The sequence below is a fragment of the Thermobia domestica genome, chromosome 1, assembly GCF_964235325.1.
Source record: "Thermobia domestica chromosome 1, izTheDome1.hap1.1, whole genome shotgun sequence".
Taxonomy (NCBI): Eukaryota; Metazoa; Arthropoda; class Insecta; order Zygentoma; family Lepismatidae; genus Thermobia; species Thermobia domestica.
Window position 1 is genome coordinate 176,426,386 of NC_137454.1, and position 21,826 is coordinate 176,448,211.

At 35.5% G+C, this 21,826-nt stretch overlaps 1 protein-coding gene across 1 annotated transcript in view; it reads right to left on the minus strand.

The window, feature by feature from the left end:
* Positions 1–378: 378 nt before the first annotated feature.
* Positions 379–21,826, minus strand: part of LOC145691469 (uncharacterized) — an 89,741-nt gene continuing 68,293 nt past the window's right edge. Inside the window, exon 2 of the mRNA XM_081766902.1 lies at positions 379–543. Coding sequence (XP_081623028.1) covers positions 379–543 — 165 coding nt within the window. The remainder of the gene's footprint in view (positions 544–21,826) is intronic.

Sequence of the window (21,826 nt, forward strand, 5' to 3'; positions counted from 1 at the left end):
TTTAGTGCTAGAAAGAGCCATAAAACTCACATCACTCCAATACAAAAGAGAAAATTTAGCAAAGTTGTTGCTACCTATTTAGTCTCCTATGGTCGGAAAAACACAAACAAAATGTATTCAATTAGTACCGTTGCCCATGAGACATTCTCTTATCGTTTACGAGACCAGACGAGATATTTTACAAGTCTTGGGGCAACAGTACTAACAGCCAGGGTTGGCAAAAACCATGGTTTTTATTTAAAAAACAAAAAAAAAAACGGTTTTTTGAGTTTAAACCAGGTTTTTTTGGTTTAAACCAGGTTTTTATGGTTTAAATGATTTGCTCTATACATTCATATCATATATGGATAGAAATAAGTTTGTTTCCCCTTGATGTTATTATGCAACAACCGGGTTATGCTGGAAGGGGTCACATAAGCTTAATGCGGAATAAAAACCGCTTCTCGAGTTACATCCGAGAGAAATTGTCCTCCATTTGAACTCAGAACCAGGACTAATTGGCCACAAATGCGATAGGTCTGCCGACTCACTCACGAAGAAATCCTGATAAAAAAAAAAAAAAAAAAAAACGTTGTACTGATCTTTACATGCTTCTTAATGTAACTGTCAAGAGTCATTTCAGGACAAAAAGATAAACAGTTGCACAAGTGAAACCATTATACAGAATTACATGTGAACAATTTCAAAGTACTACGGAGTACAGAAGAACTAATTTAGTTCAAGTTAGTTAACAACGACTTTTATTGGTCCAAATTAAAGAAATACACCGACTTAATCTGCATATCAATAAGAAAAGTGAATAAAGATACGAATTATTTGAGTCCACTTTGACTCAAACTCATTTATACATAAATAGATACCAAAGATACTTATTTCACTAAATGCCTCTCGTGGGGTCTGTATGACCCCCCCCACACACACACAAAAAGTACGGCATTTTCGATGTATTTTATCAATAGTAAACATTGAAACGAAACAATATTTAGAATTTTTCTTCGATTGCAATTACATAACAATAATAACAACTACAAAAAATCACAAAATAAACATTTATAAACTTGTAAAAAAAAAGTTGCTTTTGTAGTATAACCTTTTTGAGTAATGAATGGGGAATTTAGGTATGAATATAATACGAATAATATACGGGAGTGAAACGTGATAACCCACAAATGTGTGTTCATCAAGATTTTACAAACACTTACACTTTTACGAACATTTTTTTTTTTTTGTTTTTTGGTTTAAACAGCTGGTTTAAACCAGCCAACCCTGCTAACAGCACTACAGACAACGGTAGTTCATCGAAATCTTGGATCTCAAGCACTGTCATAGTGTTACATGATTCGTAGTGTAAAAACTCTAAATTGATAAAGTAATCATACGAACGCAATGACTAGTATTTATCAACGTTAAAGCTAAGCAAGTCATTACACAATATATACCAACAATAAATATGGTTTAAATATTGTTATATCATACCCCTCATTGATCTCTCGTAGATTAAATTAACAAACAAAAAAATCAGGGCAAAACTTTTGTATAAATTTTGAGACAGGACGAGAAAAGCATTTTGAGAATTGAGACTAAACGAGAAAACTTCATCTCTCGTCCCATCTTATGAGCAATTCCATCTGTCAGTATACATGTTACCCAAGTGTACAATGGATATCTAATAACAGCATTTAAATATTCATGTAACTTTTTATACACGACAATTTTCTTGAAACACGTTTCCTCAATAGCGGATAAACGCTAGTGTTATAGCGCATCACTATTTAGCACTTACATAATATTTCTTCTTGAACACGAAAACCACTGCATGCTCCATTGATTGTAGTCCATTACCTTTATCTCATCAGCAATTTATCGGTTATCTAACCACAATGCAACTGTCAAAGTGAAGATGAATAAATCAAAACTTTCTACAAAAGAATCTCCATTGTTATCCTAGTTTGTTCGTAAAGATCCATAAACTTAATTGTTTGTTAGTGGTCATAACCATTACTTTCTTTTTCCTACTTAATACACAATCCATTATTGACGAAATTTAGTAATAGGTTATTGCTGGAAAGGTTAAACAAGAAAAATAAACACAAAACTCAAACAATAGTTGCTATTCAATTCCACTGTTTTTATGTATTCTTAAATTAGGACTCTAGATTATTGTAATAACTGAAACCAATATGAGAAATGACATCCACTGAAGAACACATTGCATAGTGCAAAAGGATATAGTGACAATGGCTGTCTCCTCACATCTACCAAAAATAATGCTAACGAAAATCTGATTCGTTACTTTATATATATATATATCTTTCCTTGTCTTGTGCTATCTTTTACTTACACAAATGTAATAAAGAAACGTTTGTGTACTTTGATTTTTGAAATGCATTGAAACGTTTTATTTTTGAACACAAGGAGTGATTTTAAAACATAGATCTAATGCTCTACTGAGGGTAAAGGTTGAAACAAAAACCATAATAGAGTTATTGAGAACAGATTTTGTCATATACAAAGGGGCATAGGATTCCTTATAGATGAACTGTAAACGACATGGTATGGAGCACGCGTAGCGTACAAACGCAGAAGTTACACAACTGAGGCATTAGTATGTGATGTATCTGCTAGTGAAGTTGTATTGAGCGAAGTCTAATGGTGTAGAGTGAATCTAGATCAAAAGAAACGGCTGAAACTGGTCAACAGAAAGGGTGCCACATACCATGCTGAAAATGCCAGATCGCATACATCTTTAACGACCCATCAAAACTTGAGAGAAACTGTTTGGGAGGTTTTACTGCATCTACTGTATAGCCCGGATATGGCACCTTTAGACTATAATTTCTTTATGTCTCTGTAGAGCTGCCTGAATGATGTTAAGATAGTTTCAAATTGTGAAAACTACGTGCCACATTTTTGACCGGAAACAACATAAGATCTACAGCGATGCGATTGTGGTGTTGCTGAAAAAATAGATATAATCGAGCAAAATGGTGTACATGTGACTTCGTAGTGATATTTTCAAATAGCAATAAATGTCTTCTCAATTTTGACCTCCAAAGTCTCAATACTTCTTAGACAACCTGATAGTTGTATGAGGGAAAGTCAGAAAGTAAGGTTCCTCACCTCAGGTATATTGTTAATACTAGATATAAAGAGAAATTCATGTAGAATGAACACACATTCTTCCGCGATTTGACGACATAGTCACTTTCTCTGTTGAGGGGCTTGTTTAGGTGGAAAATCCATGTCAAAACGTGGTGATATAAAATGGATCCTGACGACGAAAACATGTTTTATCCGCATGCTTGACGTCAACATGTGATGTGTCCTTTGCCACGCAGATATTCTTTCATTTAGGGGAAAAGACAGACATCGGAAGGGGCCAGATCGATATGTACAGAGGTTGCAAAATAATCTTCTATTCCAAAACTTTCGCTGTCGCATGAGCTATATATGGGTGCGTATTGTCGTGGGACAAGTGCAGTCTTGCCTAACAGTTGAGGCCTTTTGCGTTGAATAGATCTCTTCAGTTTCTGGAGTGTTACTCGATACATCGCAACATTCCTGTATGGTTAGAGGAACAAAAATCAACCAGGTGAACACCAGATGTCCCAAGAGACGGTTACTATCAGTTTGCCTTGGTCATGTCTTGAACATGTTATAGATCCTGCATGTTTCCATGCCATTCATTACACTTCTGATTTCAGGCAATACTGGTATACCCAAGTATTGCCACAGTAGTGGTCTGGTTCAGGAAATCCTTCCCATGCTCATAAAAGTGGAGCAGATAGGAGAGTGATGCACTCATGCTGGTTTTCTTGTAATGGCCTTCAGTTATAGGGAAATCCACCTGCTCTACATTTTTCTGTATCCTAAACTTCGTGATTTAATGTCCCACATTGATTAAACTGTACCTTCAACTTGGCCTGTGACACATGACACTGATGATTCACCCGTACATTCTCTTCAATTGTAGGAAGGAGCTCTGCTGTACCATGAATACGCCCGCTCCTCTGTTTCTTTTGAACACAGTTACGCAACCACCACTGAATTCCTGACACTGTTTACAACATGCTCCACTGGCATTACATTCGCACTATACCCTTGTTGCAATTTGTTTTGAAATTGAACTGGCTCCAAAAACCAAATAACAGATTCACCTCTTTTAGTGTCCACAGAGAATATAGCAATCATTTTGTGTACATCTTATTCAGAATATGAGACAGAAACTTGATTCTCTTGTCACAAAGCGATCAGGGTCTGAACTTCGTCTTGGCCAAGCAGCCAACCTACCGGCAATAGTACAAAAGATATATCGTACATTAGGGAAACCTTAGTTCTTGACTTCCCTCGTAATTACGAATGTAGTTTATTTGTGTCAGCACTTTGCGTCCCCTAGATGGGAACCACTGCACCTAGCGACAATGTTAATCTCATGGGTTCAAAACGACTCATAAAACGTTGGTTTCCGCGACTTCATTCCAAGTAGCATTTTAATATGTAAACATATAAACGTAGCGTTTTAATATATAGAGACTAGCTGAACCTGCTCTGTCTACTCAGTGCATAATTCTGATATGACTATGGATCTCCTTCCCATTTCCTTGCTATATCTGTGCATATCCGTTTACACATATAAGTGAAGGGGAGGACTACTCATAAAGGGAGTGAATTGCTATTCACAAACATATAAACGTAATTTTTAATGAATATATATGTTGGGTTGAGTTTGTTGCAAACTTGGACAAATGACAGATGATGTCGAATGGATTTTTTGCCTCTGTAAATCCATATCCGTCTGAGTACGCCTCATTGCGGCTCTTGAGGCCTTTGAAGCTGTCAGCATGCAGTAGGTTTTGCTATTCAGATTTACGTGCCTGCAATAGCCGTAACCCGCTCTACGTAACTCCTCTACTGGTTGCCTAACACAAGGATATGAACCTTAGCTTCACCCTAGCGACAATGTTAATCTTATGGGCTCAAAACGACCCATAAAATGTTAATTAGAACAATAATTGCACTTTTTTAAATTTTGAATGAAAACTGGCATGCCTACACAAAGTTTGAAATAGACCAGTGAAAACAGCACATTTCTAGAGCTTGTGGTTTCTGAGATATTGTAAAAAGAAAATGGTCACAAACATATAATTTTTTCTTGCCCACAAACAAATATATAAACCTTTTAACATTTTAATATATAGATAAGCTAGCCAAGACTGCTGGTTTTTCTGGAAATCGAGCCCATCGAATATTGTATCTGTAGTATCAAATTATAAAAAACTGACATAGCCCCAACTCACAGCAAAGTTCACAAAGTAACGAACACAGTTTTTAGAAAAAAGAATATAACACAATTATATAAGGTTGACGATGAAGAAAGAACCTGAAGAAAAGTTTACCAACTGCCCTTGAAAAAAAAAAATGCAAATTATAACACGCTTGATGTACAATGACAGCTAGAAACAATTCCCATTTCATGCTGAAGACAATTAAACATCATTTCATCTTTAAAAATCTTCACAGTTCAGTACAATTGCGTTATGCAACATAAAAAATAAGAACAGAAACTGACATTATTTGCCAAAACTGTGTGCGAAACGAGGTGAGCACATAGTTTCAGTATATTTGGACATATTTCGATCGTAATCGTGAAGCTTACATGACATTAAAAAACATGTCTTAAGCCATGTAACATTCACAATTCTGAAAAGTAGCTGAATGATCTTTGAAGCTTGAACTATCAGAGGTTCCCATCACAACATGAAGCACAATGCATTAACATTGTACTTCATGAAAAAGAAAATAAATCTATTCTCTTCAAAACACAATGAAATGAAATGTTTGCAAATCATAAACTTCAAATCAATATAAGAAATATTTATTTATCTCACTATTATTTCCCTCAAATTCATAGTTTCCCTCTTTTCTTTCTTGTTTTATATTAAAATACTTTCTACTTGTCAGTTTGTTTTGTTGGCTTCCAAAATGACAGCTCTTCCTGATAAAAAAAAAAAAAAAAAAATCCCATTGAGAATTTAATTAACCCTCTTCATGCAACTATAGATGCAAATTATCTAACAAAATATTTTTCCTACACTACGCTTTTTATAATACAACTATATATTTAAGCAAATTATTACCACTCAAAATCAGAATTTGTCAATTTTATTATAAACACGAGAACTGCTGGTAAAGCTAGTGCAAACTACTACTTACAGTGGCGCTAGTGTTCCGCTAATATAAAATTCAGAAGAATAGACCTTTCTATATTTAAATCATCTTCAACTGTTTGTTTAAGTCTATTCGCTTATCTTTTACAGTAGTTTGGAGATAGTAGTTTTGTGTAAAAAAAAAAAAAAAAAAAAAATTCTCGACGACACTTTCCGGTAATGATTTTTTTTTTTTTTTAATTTCTAATGTAGTTTAACACTGAAACTATTGATTTCATTTGACTTTTCAGGATAAAATACAATCCAACAGGACTGTGTACAATTGATTTTCTGAATTTCAGCATGGTTTCTATTTCTCAGTGATGAACTTTGTGAAGGTCGTCCTTCCATGTCTGTTATTGTCAGTAAAGTTGATGCTGCGCGTGAAATGATTGAGAGAGAGAAATTGGCATGTGACATCATAAGATTCTGGCGCATTGACACGAAAGCAATACATACGATTTTGCATGGTTACCTGGGTGTACGGAAATTTTCAAGCCGTTGGATCCCATACAACTTGACCGAAACTCAAAAACAGGTTCGTTTCAATTGGTGTAAAGAAATGCTCAAAAACTTTAATCAAGTCAAATTCGGGTACTGCATCATTATTTAAGGGACAAAACTTGGATTTATTCATACGAAACCCGAACTTAAAAAAAAAAAAAAAAAAAAAAAAAATCGTTCGAGAAGTACTGCCTAGCAAATGATTGCTTATTTCTTTGGTTACACGGATATATAGCAACCATAGCTTTAGAAGATCGAAGGACTATAAATGCTGTCACAGACAGCAATTTGTTTGCCAGGGGTCATCAATGAAATGCATAAAAAAAAATCTTCGTATCATTCCTCATCCTACAACACCAGTTCTCACTCAGCACACCAAATTGTTGATTTTATTCCATTAAAAATGAATTAATGACTCACAGTCCGTATTCAGCTGATTTAACACCTAATGACATCTGTCCGTTCCCACACATTAAAAATAAGATACGTGGTGAGCGATGTGTGTCCCCTGAAGCACCTATTGACGCATTTTGAACAGCAGTTTCTGAGGTACTTTTCGACTGCTGTGGAAAATAAACAATAAGCTTAAACAATCATAAATAATTTTAAAATAGACAGGTCAATTCTTCCGAATTTTATAATATCAGAACACTAATGCCTTTGTAAGTAGAAGTTTAAAAAAACTTTTTATGGATTTGGTTAGACAGATATGAACACTATTTCAAAAAGTTACAAAATCGTAAGTTTGAGTTCTAAATATACTACAAACATATTGTATCAACGATTACAATGTTGGTATTAAATCCACTCATGTGTTTTCACTGAGTATTGAGATGTACAGTATATAGTTTATATTTATTTAAATGAATATTCAACAAAGGTTTTCAGACTACTTTTATCTACAGCATGAGCTATCACGATAATGAATTGTCTCTCAATGAAAAAACTAAACTGCACTTCCACAACGTTGACATGTTCTTGTTACTTTTTTATGCGATAACTTAATATAAGATTAAATTTATAGTTAATCTTTGAATTTATAGGTAACAACATTGAAATTGACTGAATACTACATCGCAATACACTATACGTCATTAATTCCCACCTTCATTCGCAGTTACTTTTTGTTTCCGCTACACATCTGTGACGAGTGTCTCAATGAAATGTTTAACATATTTCACTTAGATATAGTCTTGGTTTAGAAACTCTTTCAAAATACAGTCGGCTCTATACAGAGTCGTTTTTAGCGTCGTATTAAGAAATTGTCTAACACATGAAGCTAACCACTGTATTTAGATACACGTTAGTGAAGTTCATTTCAAAATAATGTTTTCGTTGCATATACTCTCATTGAAAAAAAAAAAAATACAAGAAGTTAACTAATTCACAAAGTTCTCCTCCTTGTGTGTTAGTACTTCGATGGAAGAAAGTGTTATTGGGTGAGTATTGGGAATATATATCCTGTTACTGGAAATGTTATGTTACGAAATGAAGTACAGACAGTGCAGCGTTAGCCCAGGATCGAAAGGATAATTGAGGAGTGACCTGAATAAAAGAAATAGTAGACTCCGGTCAAGAAGGCCAGCAACACGCAGATGGACAACCAACTTCAAATTGCCAGCTGGTCAATTCAAGCCTTTCAAGGCTTCGTGTCAGCGAATTTAATTTTTAGCTTTATAATTCAATGACAAGAATTTATAAAACAAGCAGAACTCAAAGGGTGAACTGAACTAAAAAGTTCCAGGTGTGTAAAGTTGTAGAACACAATCTTGTTGAGTCTTATATCCATTTGAACTCTAATTTCCATTAAAAAAAAAAAGTGCAAATAAAATACTACATGAAGGCGAGGCGAGCCGAGCTCACCCACCAAATATAATGATCTTTACTCTTTAGACCAGTGCTATTCAACCGGGGGTACGCGAAGATGTTTGTGGGGGTACGTAATCCTAAAATAAACATATTGACAATATTTATTGAATTATCATAGTTGGAGATTTTTTCTTTGCAATGGACGATTTTCGAGATTACGTCTATTTCCAAGTAATCGGTTAACATTTATTGTATAGTCTCAGATTTCCCCCCCCCCTCACACATGAATCCATTTTTTACACCTCTGTAAATCATTGGGAACTTGACAAAAAAAAGTCATGTACTTTGTAGTATTTATAATTACATCTGAAGTCCATACACACAACATGTGTTAATAAGTTTAATAAGTTCATTTCGACTTAATTTATTTTAAACAGCTTCACTGGTACTCAATTGGATGGCAAACTGTGTCTGCTGGTACGCGAGAAAAAAAGGTTGAATAACACTGCTTTAGACAATGGGATGAGTGTTGATCCCCACCACCAAACTTCGTTCAGATCCGGCAAGAGTTACCGCGAAATAAAGTACCATATATAAGGCGAGCCAAGCCTGTCCCTCGATGAGCTCGGCTCCAAATTTCGTTTAAATTCGCCACATAGTTACCGAGAAATAAAATATCACGTACAAGGCGAGCCGAGCTCGGCCACCAAACACAGCGATCTTTATTTACTAGACAATGGGCTACTCGCCCACCAAATTTGGTTTAGATCCAGCCGTAGACACCGAGAAATAAAGCACCACATACATACACAAACACCCGAAGTGAAACTACAAACTTCCGTATGCTTACGCCAGGAACTAATAATGTGTTTCCTTGAACATTACATTCCATACTTCTTAGAGACCTAAACCAATTAACTGCATTTACTTATTTATCTAGCTGGTTTTTTAAAACTAAATAACTCATAAAAAAATTAAATTTGGATTATTTTCTTTCTTTTAATCTATTGCATACATTCAAAAACATCTTACAAATTAAGTAGTCTGAGTACGGGTATGAATCTCTATTATATACACCCACTCACTACATAACTTAAAATTCCCAATGCTTCATTGCCACACAAACAATAGTTCATAATATCATTCTATCATGTATCAATCTAATCACGATTGTTTCTACACGATCTACCTTTCTTGTCTTAATCTACCTACAGGTTTCTTTCTTACAATATTCAAATTTAAAAAGTATGTAAACTCCAATATAAAAATAAATTCATGTCGGTAATGAACAGCCATACAATTACAATCAAAGAACCATTTTGCGAAAATTCTCGCGATTTGACGGGTGTATTGTGCTGCCAAAATGTCTTGAGCCGTGGCAAAAATGCGAACTAACGCTCACACCCTCACACACCCACGCGTTGAGCCAATAAGGGTTTAGCTATTGCTAAGCGAGAGAAAGCGAGTGGAATTCCTTCAGCCGATAGCAGCGCTTGCAACGGAAGACTAGGGATCAAGTCAATGCGGCATATCTTTAGTAATATTTCTAAGAACCGTACGAAAATGCACTGCATTTTAATTTTGCTCCTAATGTATTTTCTAGGAGAAATCGAAGTGAACATACACATAGAAAAAGCATACATATTAACCACTAGATGAAATTAAATGAAAATTTTATTAGAATGAAATGTTTATCAATTTTTATTTTTCCTAACTATCCATAGGGGTATGATGGCTCAGTGGTAGAGCGCTTATCTTTGGTGTATGGGGTCCTGGTTCAATCCCTGGACAAATAATTTTGTGGCCGACAACAATGTGTCTGGGTTTTGTGATGATACTCCCGTTTCCTCCCACATTCTTATGCCACCAATTCTTTCATCACTTTTCTTAATCATCTACTTTCCTAAGCCCAAAGGACATAATCATGGGACGTTAAACTGAAAGATTTCATTTCATTTTTGAACTATCCATATTTCTTTCCCCTAAGCTTCTGGAAATGCCCACGCTAAACTTAAATGGTTTTGTGTTTAAAAGTAGTCTTTAAATTGATTTTGAAAACTATTTAACTGATATACTGGATAAGTCCCGGTATGTTTCAAGTCATTTAGTTTTTTATATAGAGGATGTTTCAAAACAACACCGACAACGTTTGGGAGGTGATTCCTGACACCAAGACAAAAAGTATAGACTAACCTGTGTGCAGAAATCAGTCATTTCGGAATCATAGACTGCCGAAAATATGAAAAAAAAAAAAAAAAAAACTTTAAAGCTCCATAGCTCCAAAACTATGGGACCTACCGTAGTCGGGTCAAGACTTCACTTAGGAACTAATATGTGTTCTATCCAAAAAATACATATTTCAGAATTCTGCGGTACTCACGCATCAATTTTTAGAGAGGTAGTTTGGCTACGGGCACATAATTCGAAGTACTCACCAACTACCTCTATAAAAATGGTAGCATAAGTACCGCAGGATTCTGAAACTTGTATATTTGGATAGAGCACATACTACTTCCTAAGTGAAGTCTTGACCCGACTACGGTAGGTCCATAGTTTTGGAACTATGAACCTTTAAAGTTTATTTTTTTTTCATGTTTTCGGCAGCCTATAACTCCGAAAGGAAGCATTTGTGCACCCAGATTGGTCTATACTTTTTGTCTTATCTAAGTGTGAGGAATCACCTCCCAAACGTTGTCGGTCTTGTTTTGAAACACCCTGTATATATATACACAATACGGACAAATCATTGGACGCAATGGACTCAGTTCCAACGATTTTTTTTTTATAGCTATTAGAACAATGTTTAAGAACAAAAATGTTTTAGTAAAAAGGGTAATTATTCTGAAAATGTAGTAATTTCTTGAAACAACATTATCGTTTACAATTTATGTATAAACTAAAATTTCAGTTAGTAACATTTTAGAAGCAAAAGACATATTTTATGCGGAAGAAGTATATCACACTTCTATTAAGGTTGTTAAAATCTGAAGGAGAGACGTTAAAAACGCAATACTCATGTTTCCTATTTCAAATGTATTGACACGATATAACAGTAAGAAAAGAAATAGTTCTATGAATAATGAAATCTTACTAATATTAAAGACAACCCAAAATTGCCGTTAATAGTTTTAATTTTATATAATTAACTTCAGATATTCTATTAGAATCTAATATTAGTTCGAATATCTGAAGCTCTCAATACCGTTTCCCATGGAGAACGAAACATAAGCAAAATTTTATACCAAAACTATTTTTATTAACTCTTTCTTGGTTTATGAAGCTTTTTTTCTTGTCTGCTGGTTTCACTTTAGGCTACCCGTAAAACACATATGATAAGATGTATAACTTTCAGGAACTTGATAAGTTTAGGCAACCAAATTAATACTAGTGTTATGTTGGTTTGCATAACACACTAGCCAACTAGGGAAATGCCCATTTGAAAATCAATCAAGATAGTTAGCCCCGGACTGAAAATAGGAGTTACAAGTAGTGAATATTGTTAAGACATTTTTAAATTGCAGACTCACTGCAAGACGACAAAGGTCGTAAGTAAATAAGAAAGTCACAAGAAGCCAAAAAGGGAAAATTTCTGGGTTTTACCCAAAAAATCGGCTTTTATCGGGAAAAAATTCCATTCCAAAAAGCTGACTTTTTTTGCATCTCTGAATGCTACTGGTATAGATGTATTGCGTTGGTAGAAATGAACCGTACACCCCAGCCGTGTCGTTTCCAAAGGCAAAAACTATAATACCAGGTTAATCAAAATGGTCGCTGTGCCATTGCTCAGCAAATGACTGAATAATATGGTGAAAGAAGTCTGGAACCTGCGATGTGAAGAAATCATCAACTGCACGTTGTGATGCCCAATTATCAGGGAAGGTATTCTCAACCAAGAAGTTATAGAAATGCCGGATGAGATGGTAGTCAGTGAAAGAGATATCGGGAAATACGGCGAGTGAGGAAAGATTTTATACTGTAACTCACGAAGAATCTACGCCTTCCTTTGTGTGACAAGTGGGCTAACAATATTGTGCAGCATGAGAACATTATGTTTGTTGATCATTGGGCGATGCTTGCGGATAAGTTTGTGGTGTGTGTCATGGAGTTAAGCACTATAACAATCTGCATTGATGGACACAAATATCTCCCCCTCCACTTCATTATGCCGCCAAAATGAAATTACAAAAGACATCCCAGGTCCGAGCCTCATCTATGTTGAAAATTTGATCGAGATCGGTCGGGTGGCTCAAGAGGTATGATGTCGCAAACATAGTAATTTTCATTTCTATATATACAGATTTTCAAAGCACGCGTTAGAATATTTTCTTCTCATTATTTTAATGCAATTATGTGTTATTACAAAATATATACATATAGCAATATATATAGCATTCTACATCGAGGAAATCGTCGTGACGAGGTTTTATACTGACGACATTTCTTCCCAGGCAAGATTACGTCCCGTGTAGTTTAGACCAGGCGAGATTCTGTGTCCAGAAATCAGGACCGCGAGGTTTTGGCAGGCGAGATTTTGGGACGCGTGGTTTCGGCCTGGCGAGATTTTGACCCGCGAGGTTTTAAGCGGCGGGAGGTTTTGGTCCGCGAGGTACCCAAACCCTTAGGAGTTCATCCGGAAATGATGTTGCTCGGTGTCCACGGGCCCATTTTGCAAGTTTCCGAAACGAAATTTGATAAACCTACGGCGAACAAATGCAGTGCTTTGCGACTTGCTGTGCATAATGTTTCAGTTTGAATTCGTGAAGAGAATTGTGTGTTCTCCATGGTGTACTTTTAAGCAATCTTGTTCAACAACGCACACGAGTACCCCAACCTGTCTACTAGACATACAGCGTTTGTGACGTTGGACGCGTGATCTTGGTACATTTCTGTGTTGTATTGCTAGAGTAAGTTATCCACCAGACGTCAAAGCGTACGTTTCATTCGCGCCAATCCAATAGTTGTTTTACTATATTTGTTTAAATGACATACAGTGGCAGTAAAGGTAGAGAAGACCATGATACTTCGATGATGAGATGACACCACGTTAATGATAGTTCGGAAGTCACATCTCCAAAACTTGACATTCGCTCATACCTTTACACATGCAATGGCTTTTCTTGCATTGTTCTTATGGTCTTCAATTAATTTTAATGATAATCGAGATTGACAAGGCAGATAAGGGAGAATTAAAGAAGTATAAAAATGGTCAGTCATTACTTTAAAAAAAAAAAAAAAAAAAAAAAAAAAGCACAATAAGTATGATTTCAGTGTTGCATATGATAACACTGAATTTTCCAAAGCAGCCAAGCAAGGAAGATACACGTATAATTTACTTGCTATTACATTTTTCTTTCTTTACAGTATTCCGGCTGACACGTTACTATTACAAATTTCCATTTGACGACAGCTAAACTTATTTCAGCACGACAAAAAGAGACTTAGTTTTTGTACTAAGATGTTCCCTTTACCTTTCATTAATAGAAAAAAATACTTGAACCATTACAAAAAAGATAGATATATAAACAAGATTACAAGTGAAAAGGAAGGAAGCTTTACGGTTAATTTTCTAATCTGCCTACAGAAGATAAAATAGGCCACATCAATGAAAGAACCACGTAGATAAGGTATTTTTTGACAAAAAAAAAAAAAAAAACTACGTTGAATTGAACCAAACGGTACTTCACATAAAAATTTACAGAGCACCAGATATTTCTGCAACCTGTAAAATCTAGGTCTTGCAAACAAAACAATGATTATGCATGCATGTTTTTTCTTTCTTTCTTTTAAAGAAAAAAATATCCTTCCTCCTGTCTTCGACCACTGTCCACTAGAGCATAGCAGAAGGACAAATGAGTTCAAGTGGAAAAAAGTATACCCTTACCTGTTAAAATCATGAAAAAGAGAAGTACTTTATCCCTCTACCAGAGTGTGAACAAACTTGAAATTAACACAGAAAAGTCAAATGTGTTCATAGAAAATTTGATACATAGCTACTTATAGTGATATACGACTAAACATTCTTGAATTTTAATAACTCATAATTATTATTACTTTTTATAGCCACTTAAATTAATAATTAACACTTAAATATTTACATACCGTGTGTCACCCGGAGTGGCCTCGGAAAATTTCGATTTAAAAGAAAGGTACAAGAAATAAACCAAAACACTTACATCATAACTGTATGTATAAGAAATGAACTGAAATGATGTCATGCTAGAAATATCCTCCCAGAGAGTCCAAACACAAATGAACACGAAATTACATATTTCTAAATGGGCTCTCAGAACTTCTATCATCACCTAAATCTCGCGCTAGCTGTCATCCTGAAGTTCCCATCTTTTTGATATTATAACCGAATTTGAGTTTCTGGTTCACAAACTCAGAGAAACGTCAATGAAATTCTTGAAATATTTGCAACAGCACATGAATATTAGCGCAACCACCTTCGAGTATGTTGGAATATGAGATGGTACAAAATGCTTATAAATGTGAGACTTGTTACCAAGTAAATTTAGAGTTAACCTGTGCAAATAAGAGTTAGATATGATATAGATTTGTGATAGTTTAAGATGAATTATGATATAAGATTACAGAAGAATTATGAAGATATGAAGAAGTATTTGCTAAGATGAAGATTAGATACTATTGTGAGTTCTATGAAGATTATAGATGGAATAGAATTAAAAGAGTGATACGGCAAAGATTAAGAATAAAGAGATATATAAAATATTGCATTCTTTAGCGTTGTAGAAGGCTGGCTTGATATCTATTATTGTAATATTAAGAAGGAATCATATTTTGTTAAGTAAAGAGAATCGTTCTTCTAGATATCAAAATACTGAGGAATACTCCTGATCATATTAACAACATTTATTTACTGGTAAAAATTTTGATATTTACTTATTTTCATTTAGGAGGGGCCAAAAATAGGTATACACCCCTGCATTGATCCAGTATAACATTCTAGCTTATAGGTTTATTTGCTTTGGCTGTTCCGGGCTCAAGGTATAAGTGTAAGGAAATTAAGAATAAATAATTAAGAAACTAAGTCTACCTGATGGATAACAATAAGAAATTATATAAAATGCAATGAGCTGATTATTACGGTACTGTTATTACCTACTTTTGGGCCACCCCAAGAACCAAACCACTATAAGTTATTCCTTACAGGGTGCATTAACACTTGAAGATGTGAATAAAAAACAACTATGGTATCCACTTCAATGAACTGAAACAAATTATTTAATATGAATGATTAATAGAATTCGAACCCGAAATCTGACGATTTCAAAGCAAAAATCCCTACTCATTCCGAATAATATTTGAAAGTGACTTAAAAGTGATTTTTGGGGGAGAATGCAGTAACATCTAAACTTAAATCACCATCACCTAATAAACAATGTCATCTATCACTCATTTCAGAAAGCACATCCAAAGTCTCGTCCCCAGAGTGGAAATCACATAATAATAATAATAATAATAATAATAATAATAATAATAATAATAATAATAATAATAATAATAATAATAATAATAATAATAATAATAATAGGTATTGACCCCTATTACATCATGTTGTGAACGATCCGTGAACAAGGGAAAGAATGGGCAGTTTGCTATGTTATTTTAACGAGTAAATTACCTAGGTACGTTTTACTCTAATTTTTGATAACCTGGAAAACTTCAAGTTCGTGACTTAGTGTTGCTGAAATTTTTTTCTCGAATTCATCAAGACAAAATACATAGCATTTTAGAATTCAAGAGAAGGATCAAGTCAAGTTTTCTTTCCTTTTATTAGTTTATATTTTCTTTGCATGTTTAATTTATTCACTTTTGTAGAAAGCAGAATCAGTGAGTTGATTGATTACGATTTAATGAGTATGTCAGCAGCAGTAAATTCACTGGATCAACAATTAGGCACCTCGAATTGTTTGGGACGGAATTAAAATTTGAAAGGATTACGATGGTTTGGATTCCACCTTAAAGTGTAGTCCATGTCTAATATAGCCTAGGTCTTCACAACTTAAATTCAGAAATTAAAACAAAACAACACCTCCAACTGTTAAGACGTGATGAACTCCTAAAAATCAACATAGGGTGCTGCACATGATACGTCGACCGACAAATAGCTTGTGTTGTATGCTACAGCTACATGGTCCAGGATTTGACAAATATGTGTGTTATGCAACGGGCATATATGTCGTTCCCTACAAAATCTAAAATAATTCGCTAAACTGGGAAATTGCGTTTACCTGTATCAAAAGTTTGCATGTGAGATCGTATAATAACTATGGAAAATGAAGCACATGTATGTGACCATATTGTTAACTGTGATTCGCGCTAAAGTTGGGTGAAAACCAGGAGCGTCATTTAGGGGGGGACAGGAGGGGGCAATTCCCCCCCCCCCCCAGAGTTTGAGGGATACATATGCTTTAATCGATTGTCTACTAATATGTATACTAGTACAAAACATGAAAATCTTATGTCGGTGGTGCTCTTGTCCCCCTCAAGCGAAGTCTGAAATGAAGCCACTAGTCAAAACCACTTTCAATGCATGCGTATTCTCTTTTATTGCATTTAGTTCTTAGATAAAGTGTTGTTTCTGTTGTCTAATTCTAAGGAATTCTGGTAATGAGCCTTATAAGCAAGGACTATTTTCTTCTGCCGCATGGGTGTTCTAAGGCTCTTTAACCAATAAAATCAAACAATCACCACGTGTATTCGTTTACATGAGGTACTGAACGTTCCTTGAATAAACTTTAGGTAGTACTCGTTTTTATTATTATTATTATTATTATTAATTTTTGCTTTTGCTTGTCACACGTTTACAAACTCAGTTTGAAGATCGTCGTCTGAGATTCAATACCGCGTAAATAACATTTCACCAATTTTACAGGAGACAAAAGACTTTAAAAACTAGCTTCACCCTCATTATACGCAGTGTTTCTTTGAGAGTATAACAAAGCTATTTGTCGTGATATAGGTATACTACTTAACCAGATGGTGCGCCATACTATACTGATTTCAAATGGTATCAAAACTCAAATTCGCCAAAATTCGAGATACGTGGTGTTGAATCTCAGACAACGATATTTTTTTCTCGAGATAGTGATTATTAATCTCAGTGTTTGTGATTTATCGCAAATTTGCATCAAATCTACTTGGCGGGGTTCACAGTGTCTCAATGATAGAGTGCTTATTTCTGGTGCGTTGAGCCCCTGGGTTAATTCCAGTCCAAGTTAGTTTGTGGTAGACAACATCGTGTCCATGGGTCTTCTCGGGTTATTCCCGTTTCCGCCCACATTATCATTCCATCAATTCTCCCATCATCATCATTCACTTGCCTTAATCGCTCGTCTCCATTTGCCTAATGGAAATCGTGGAACGTTAAACTGAAAGATTTTATTTCAAATCTACTGGTTAAATAAATTTTAAAAACATACCGCTAAAATTATGGTTTAAATTTTTGCTATGATCCCTGAATACTAAGCTGAGTGAAGCTAGTTAACTGAGCAATGGTTAATACCCTCTCTACAATATACAGGTAACTTTAGCTGCCTCAACTAACCAAAATCCAGTTTATGAAAATTGTGAAAATAATACACAGAGATTTTTCCAATGATATTACCCAAGAAACACGCTTATACACAAAGTTGCGATCATTTCGACATCCCCTTTGAATAGTAAAACTTCTTTTTTTAACCTCGTACCAGATTTTTCCGATAGTTGAATGGTCTAGTTAGACTTCAAAGTTTGTTCATAGCGTAGAATGAGTGTTCATGGCATCACATAGTACTTTGCTGATGAGTACTGATCTACAGAAATATTACAGGGTTAACTTGATTCACTAATACACAGAACATTTTGATGTAAGTAATAATTTTATTCATGATGCATAGTTGATGGGTTACTTACAGAACTATAATACGAGGATCGGCTGATAAGTTCTCGCCCCGACCCCCTTCCGAATGTACTACCCTGATATAATTGATGTCATGTGAAATGTTGATCTTTTACATGTTTAAGTACCAAATTTCACGATTCTACCATGAACGGTTTTTATTTTACAGGTAATTGAATGAACCATGGCGGAGCCAGATGTCAAATTCACCAAAGAGGAGTTGCGAGGTGTAATGAAGTTCTTCTTCCTGCAACAGAAGTCGCCCAAGGAAATCCATAGTTGCATGCTAGACACATTGGGTGGACAGTGCCCTTTATACTCCACTGTGAAGAAATGGTGTGCGAACTTCAAGCGTGGTGAATTTTCAACAGAAGATGGTGACAGGTGTGGCAGGCCAGTGCCAGTGTCAACTCCGGAAAAAGTGGACCAGATTCATGACCTGATTTTGAGCAACAGACGGATTTCCCTTCAGGAGATAGCTGACAAAGTGCACATATCCAAAGAACGTGTTGGGTCAATAATCCATGATCAGTTGGACATGCGCAAGCTTTCTGCGAAATGGATTCCTAAATGTTTGAACGCGGATCAGAAACGCAAACGTGTGAGATCATCGCAGGTGATTTTACGGCATTTTGCGAACTCCAAGGACGATTTTTTGAATCGGCTTGTTACCCAGGATGAAACGTGGTTGCATTATTTTGATCTGGAAACTAAACAGCAGTCATGCGAGTGGCGCCACTCAGGATCTCCAAGACCCAAAAAATTCAAAGCACAAAAGTCCGCAGGGAAGGTGCTTGCCTCAATATTCTGGGATAAGGATGGTGTCTTGCTCTCAGACTACCTTCCAAAGGGCCAAACCATAAATGAAGTATTACTGCAGTCTGCTGGCTAAGGTAAAGGACGCTATTAAAGAAAAGCGCCGGGGAAAGTTGACACGAGGTGTCTTGTTCTTGCAGGACAATGCTCCCGTCCACAAGGCTGGCAGAACAATGGATTTTCTGAGGGACCTAGGGTTTCAGTGCATTGACAACCCACCTTACTCGCCAGATCTTGCCTCTTTTGATTATTATCTGTTTCCAAAACTCAAAACAGCACTGAAACGACAGAAATTTCACAGTGATGAAGAGGTGATAACAGCTGCGGATCAGTTTTTTGCAGACCTTGAGATTTTTTTTAAGGGGTTGGAGAAGTTGCAGCATCGAAGTGCCAGGTGTGTTGACCTTCGAGGGGACTACGTTGAATAGCCTCACACTTTCATGCCTGCAGCTCAAGTCCTTCTGGGTCGGGCCGAGAACTTATCAGCCCACTCTCGTAGGTTTTGCTATTCTATGATTTTTTAAGCTTTAGTTATTAAATGTCGTATAAGCTGTTGTTTACAAATCTTTTTTTAAAAAAAATCAAAGTAGTACTCAAGCGCGGGGCTCTGGGTGATTTTTCGGTTCGCCCAATGTAAAAGCCGCTACTGCCTTTTTTCCTTCTCATCGAAGGAGTACACGAAAAGAGATTCCTATGAACCTATTACACTTATTAAGACGATAAACGGTTAAAACTGTAAGCTCGCGTATCATATAATCAAATGAATTATGTCCCTCAAGATATACTTATTTCACTTTATATGTCGTCGTCCTGACTTCGAATGATTGTATGGCACGTTGGCTACCATCAGTAAACATGGATTAATCTACTGTATTTTATTAACGCATAAACCTAATATAAATGGTGACCTAATATAAATTTAAACACTATTGCAATATTTAAAGATGATAACTTACGATTCAATTAAAACAAATTCGTTAATAAACTAATTTTTATACACCAGCCCTAATGTATCTACGGAAGATTGGTTTCAAGAGACCGACGAATATCAAAAATCTAAATATCAAGAAAACTTGGAAATCATATCTAATTTCAAGTGTAATGTAAAATTTATATAAATAGTTGCATTGGTTTGAGGAGGTACTTGTGTAAATTAAGTATTGGTACTATGGAGCCATATTTTCTTTTTTTTAACGACTATGTGTGTGATTTGTGGTTGTTACAGTCCACGAATACTACAGACTATTCACCAAATCTACCGGTCACAAAGGTTTGTCAGATGAAGAGTAACTTATTTTTGTCTTATTTTAGCTTAAAAAAATACCACAACTTAACCTTGGCGACAGCAATCTACTGTTGTGGAAACAGTAGCTGATCTCTTTCTCATCGTGACATTCCCGATTTCTTTTCGCTTGAAATTTTACAGACTATAGTTAACAGCTCAAGGTCAGCTTTGGGATTACAAGCGAACAAAGACGAGCAGTGATTGATCGAAGACGTTAAACATGGTCACTCAACCATCCATAAACAGAGTAAATGGTGCGAGTAACACATTACATAGCTCAGATTTTTACAATGTCATATACAGGGTGTTAATGAATTATGCCGACAAACTGTAAGAGGTGATTCCTTACATCAAAATAAGAAAATGTTCATATGGACCTGTGGGGAAAAGTACATAGTTTCAGAGATAGGGCTGTCCAAAATCGCAAAAAAGCCAAATTTCAAAAGGCCCTATTTCGAATTTGAAAAACTGTGGTTGGTGGTTCTTATCAGCGTAAAGGAAGTCACGCATACACAATCCAAAAATGCATATTTAATTTATGTTCAATGGGTGTAGAGAGTATTCCCAGCACTTAAAATTTCCAGACATGCCATTAAGGGGATGATCTACCTTTTCTCGGCACAAAAATTTTTATATTGGACCTTATGGGGAGAACATGGCTACCGAATTTCCTCAGTTTCTAAGGAACTAGGTATCTCTAATGGGAAAGAAAAATTTTGCAGCATTCTACAGAAGTTTATTAACGGGTTGAAATACTTAAATTGTATATTTGTCTGCTAGTTTAGCAGAAATAAATTATTAAAAAATAAATAAATTAGTTTCTTTTTATACAAATTAAAATATGTCTAACTTTGGAACCAATTATGGTAGAAAGATCAACTTTTTTTTTTGTTTTATTCCTTGAGAAGAAACGACTCTAATAGTTTTAATTACAACCATATCTGATACGCCAATTAAAAAATAGTATTTTAATATAAGTACCACCTGTCAAAGTTTGACGAGGGTAAGTCACGCCCCACTCTAAGCTTGACCGCGGAAAGGGGGGTTGGTGAAATGGAGGGGGAAGGGGGTGGATGTCTGAATGAAACAGGTTCTCGACCAGTTTCTGAGATTACCTGTCAGCTGCCAAATGCTTTATAGAGTTTGTCTCCCTCAATGGTTCCATACTAAGAGACTGGACGATGTGGTGTGAAGTATCCTCTTTTCCCCGTTACCTCTGGAAGTTCATCAAGATGCATTCTAGAGTGCGCGGGAAGAAAAGTATATATCAGAAAACGCTGTTATTTTGGGATTTTCTCCCCA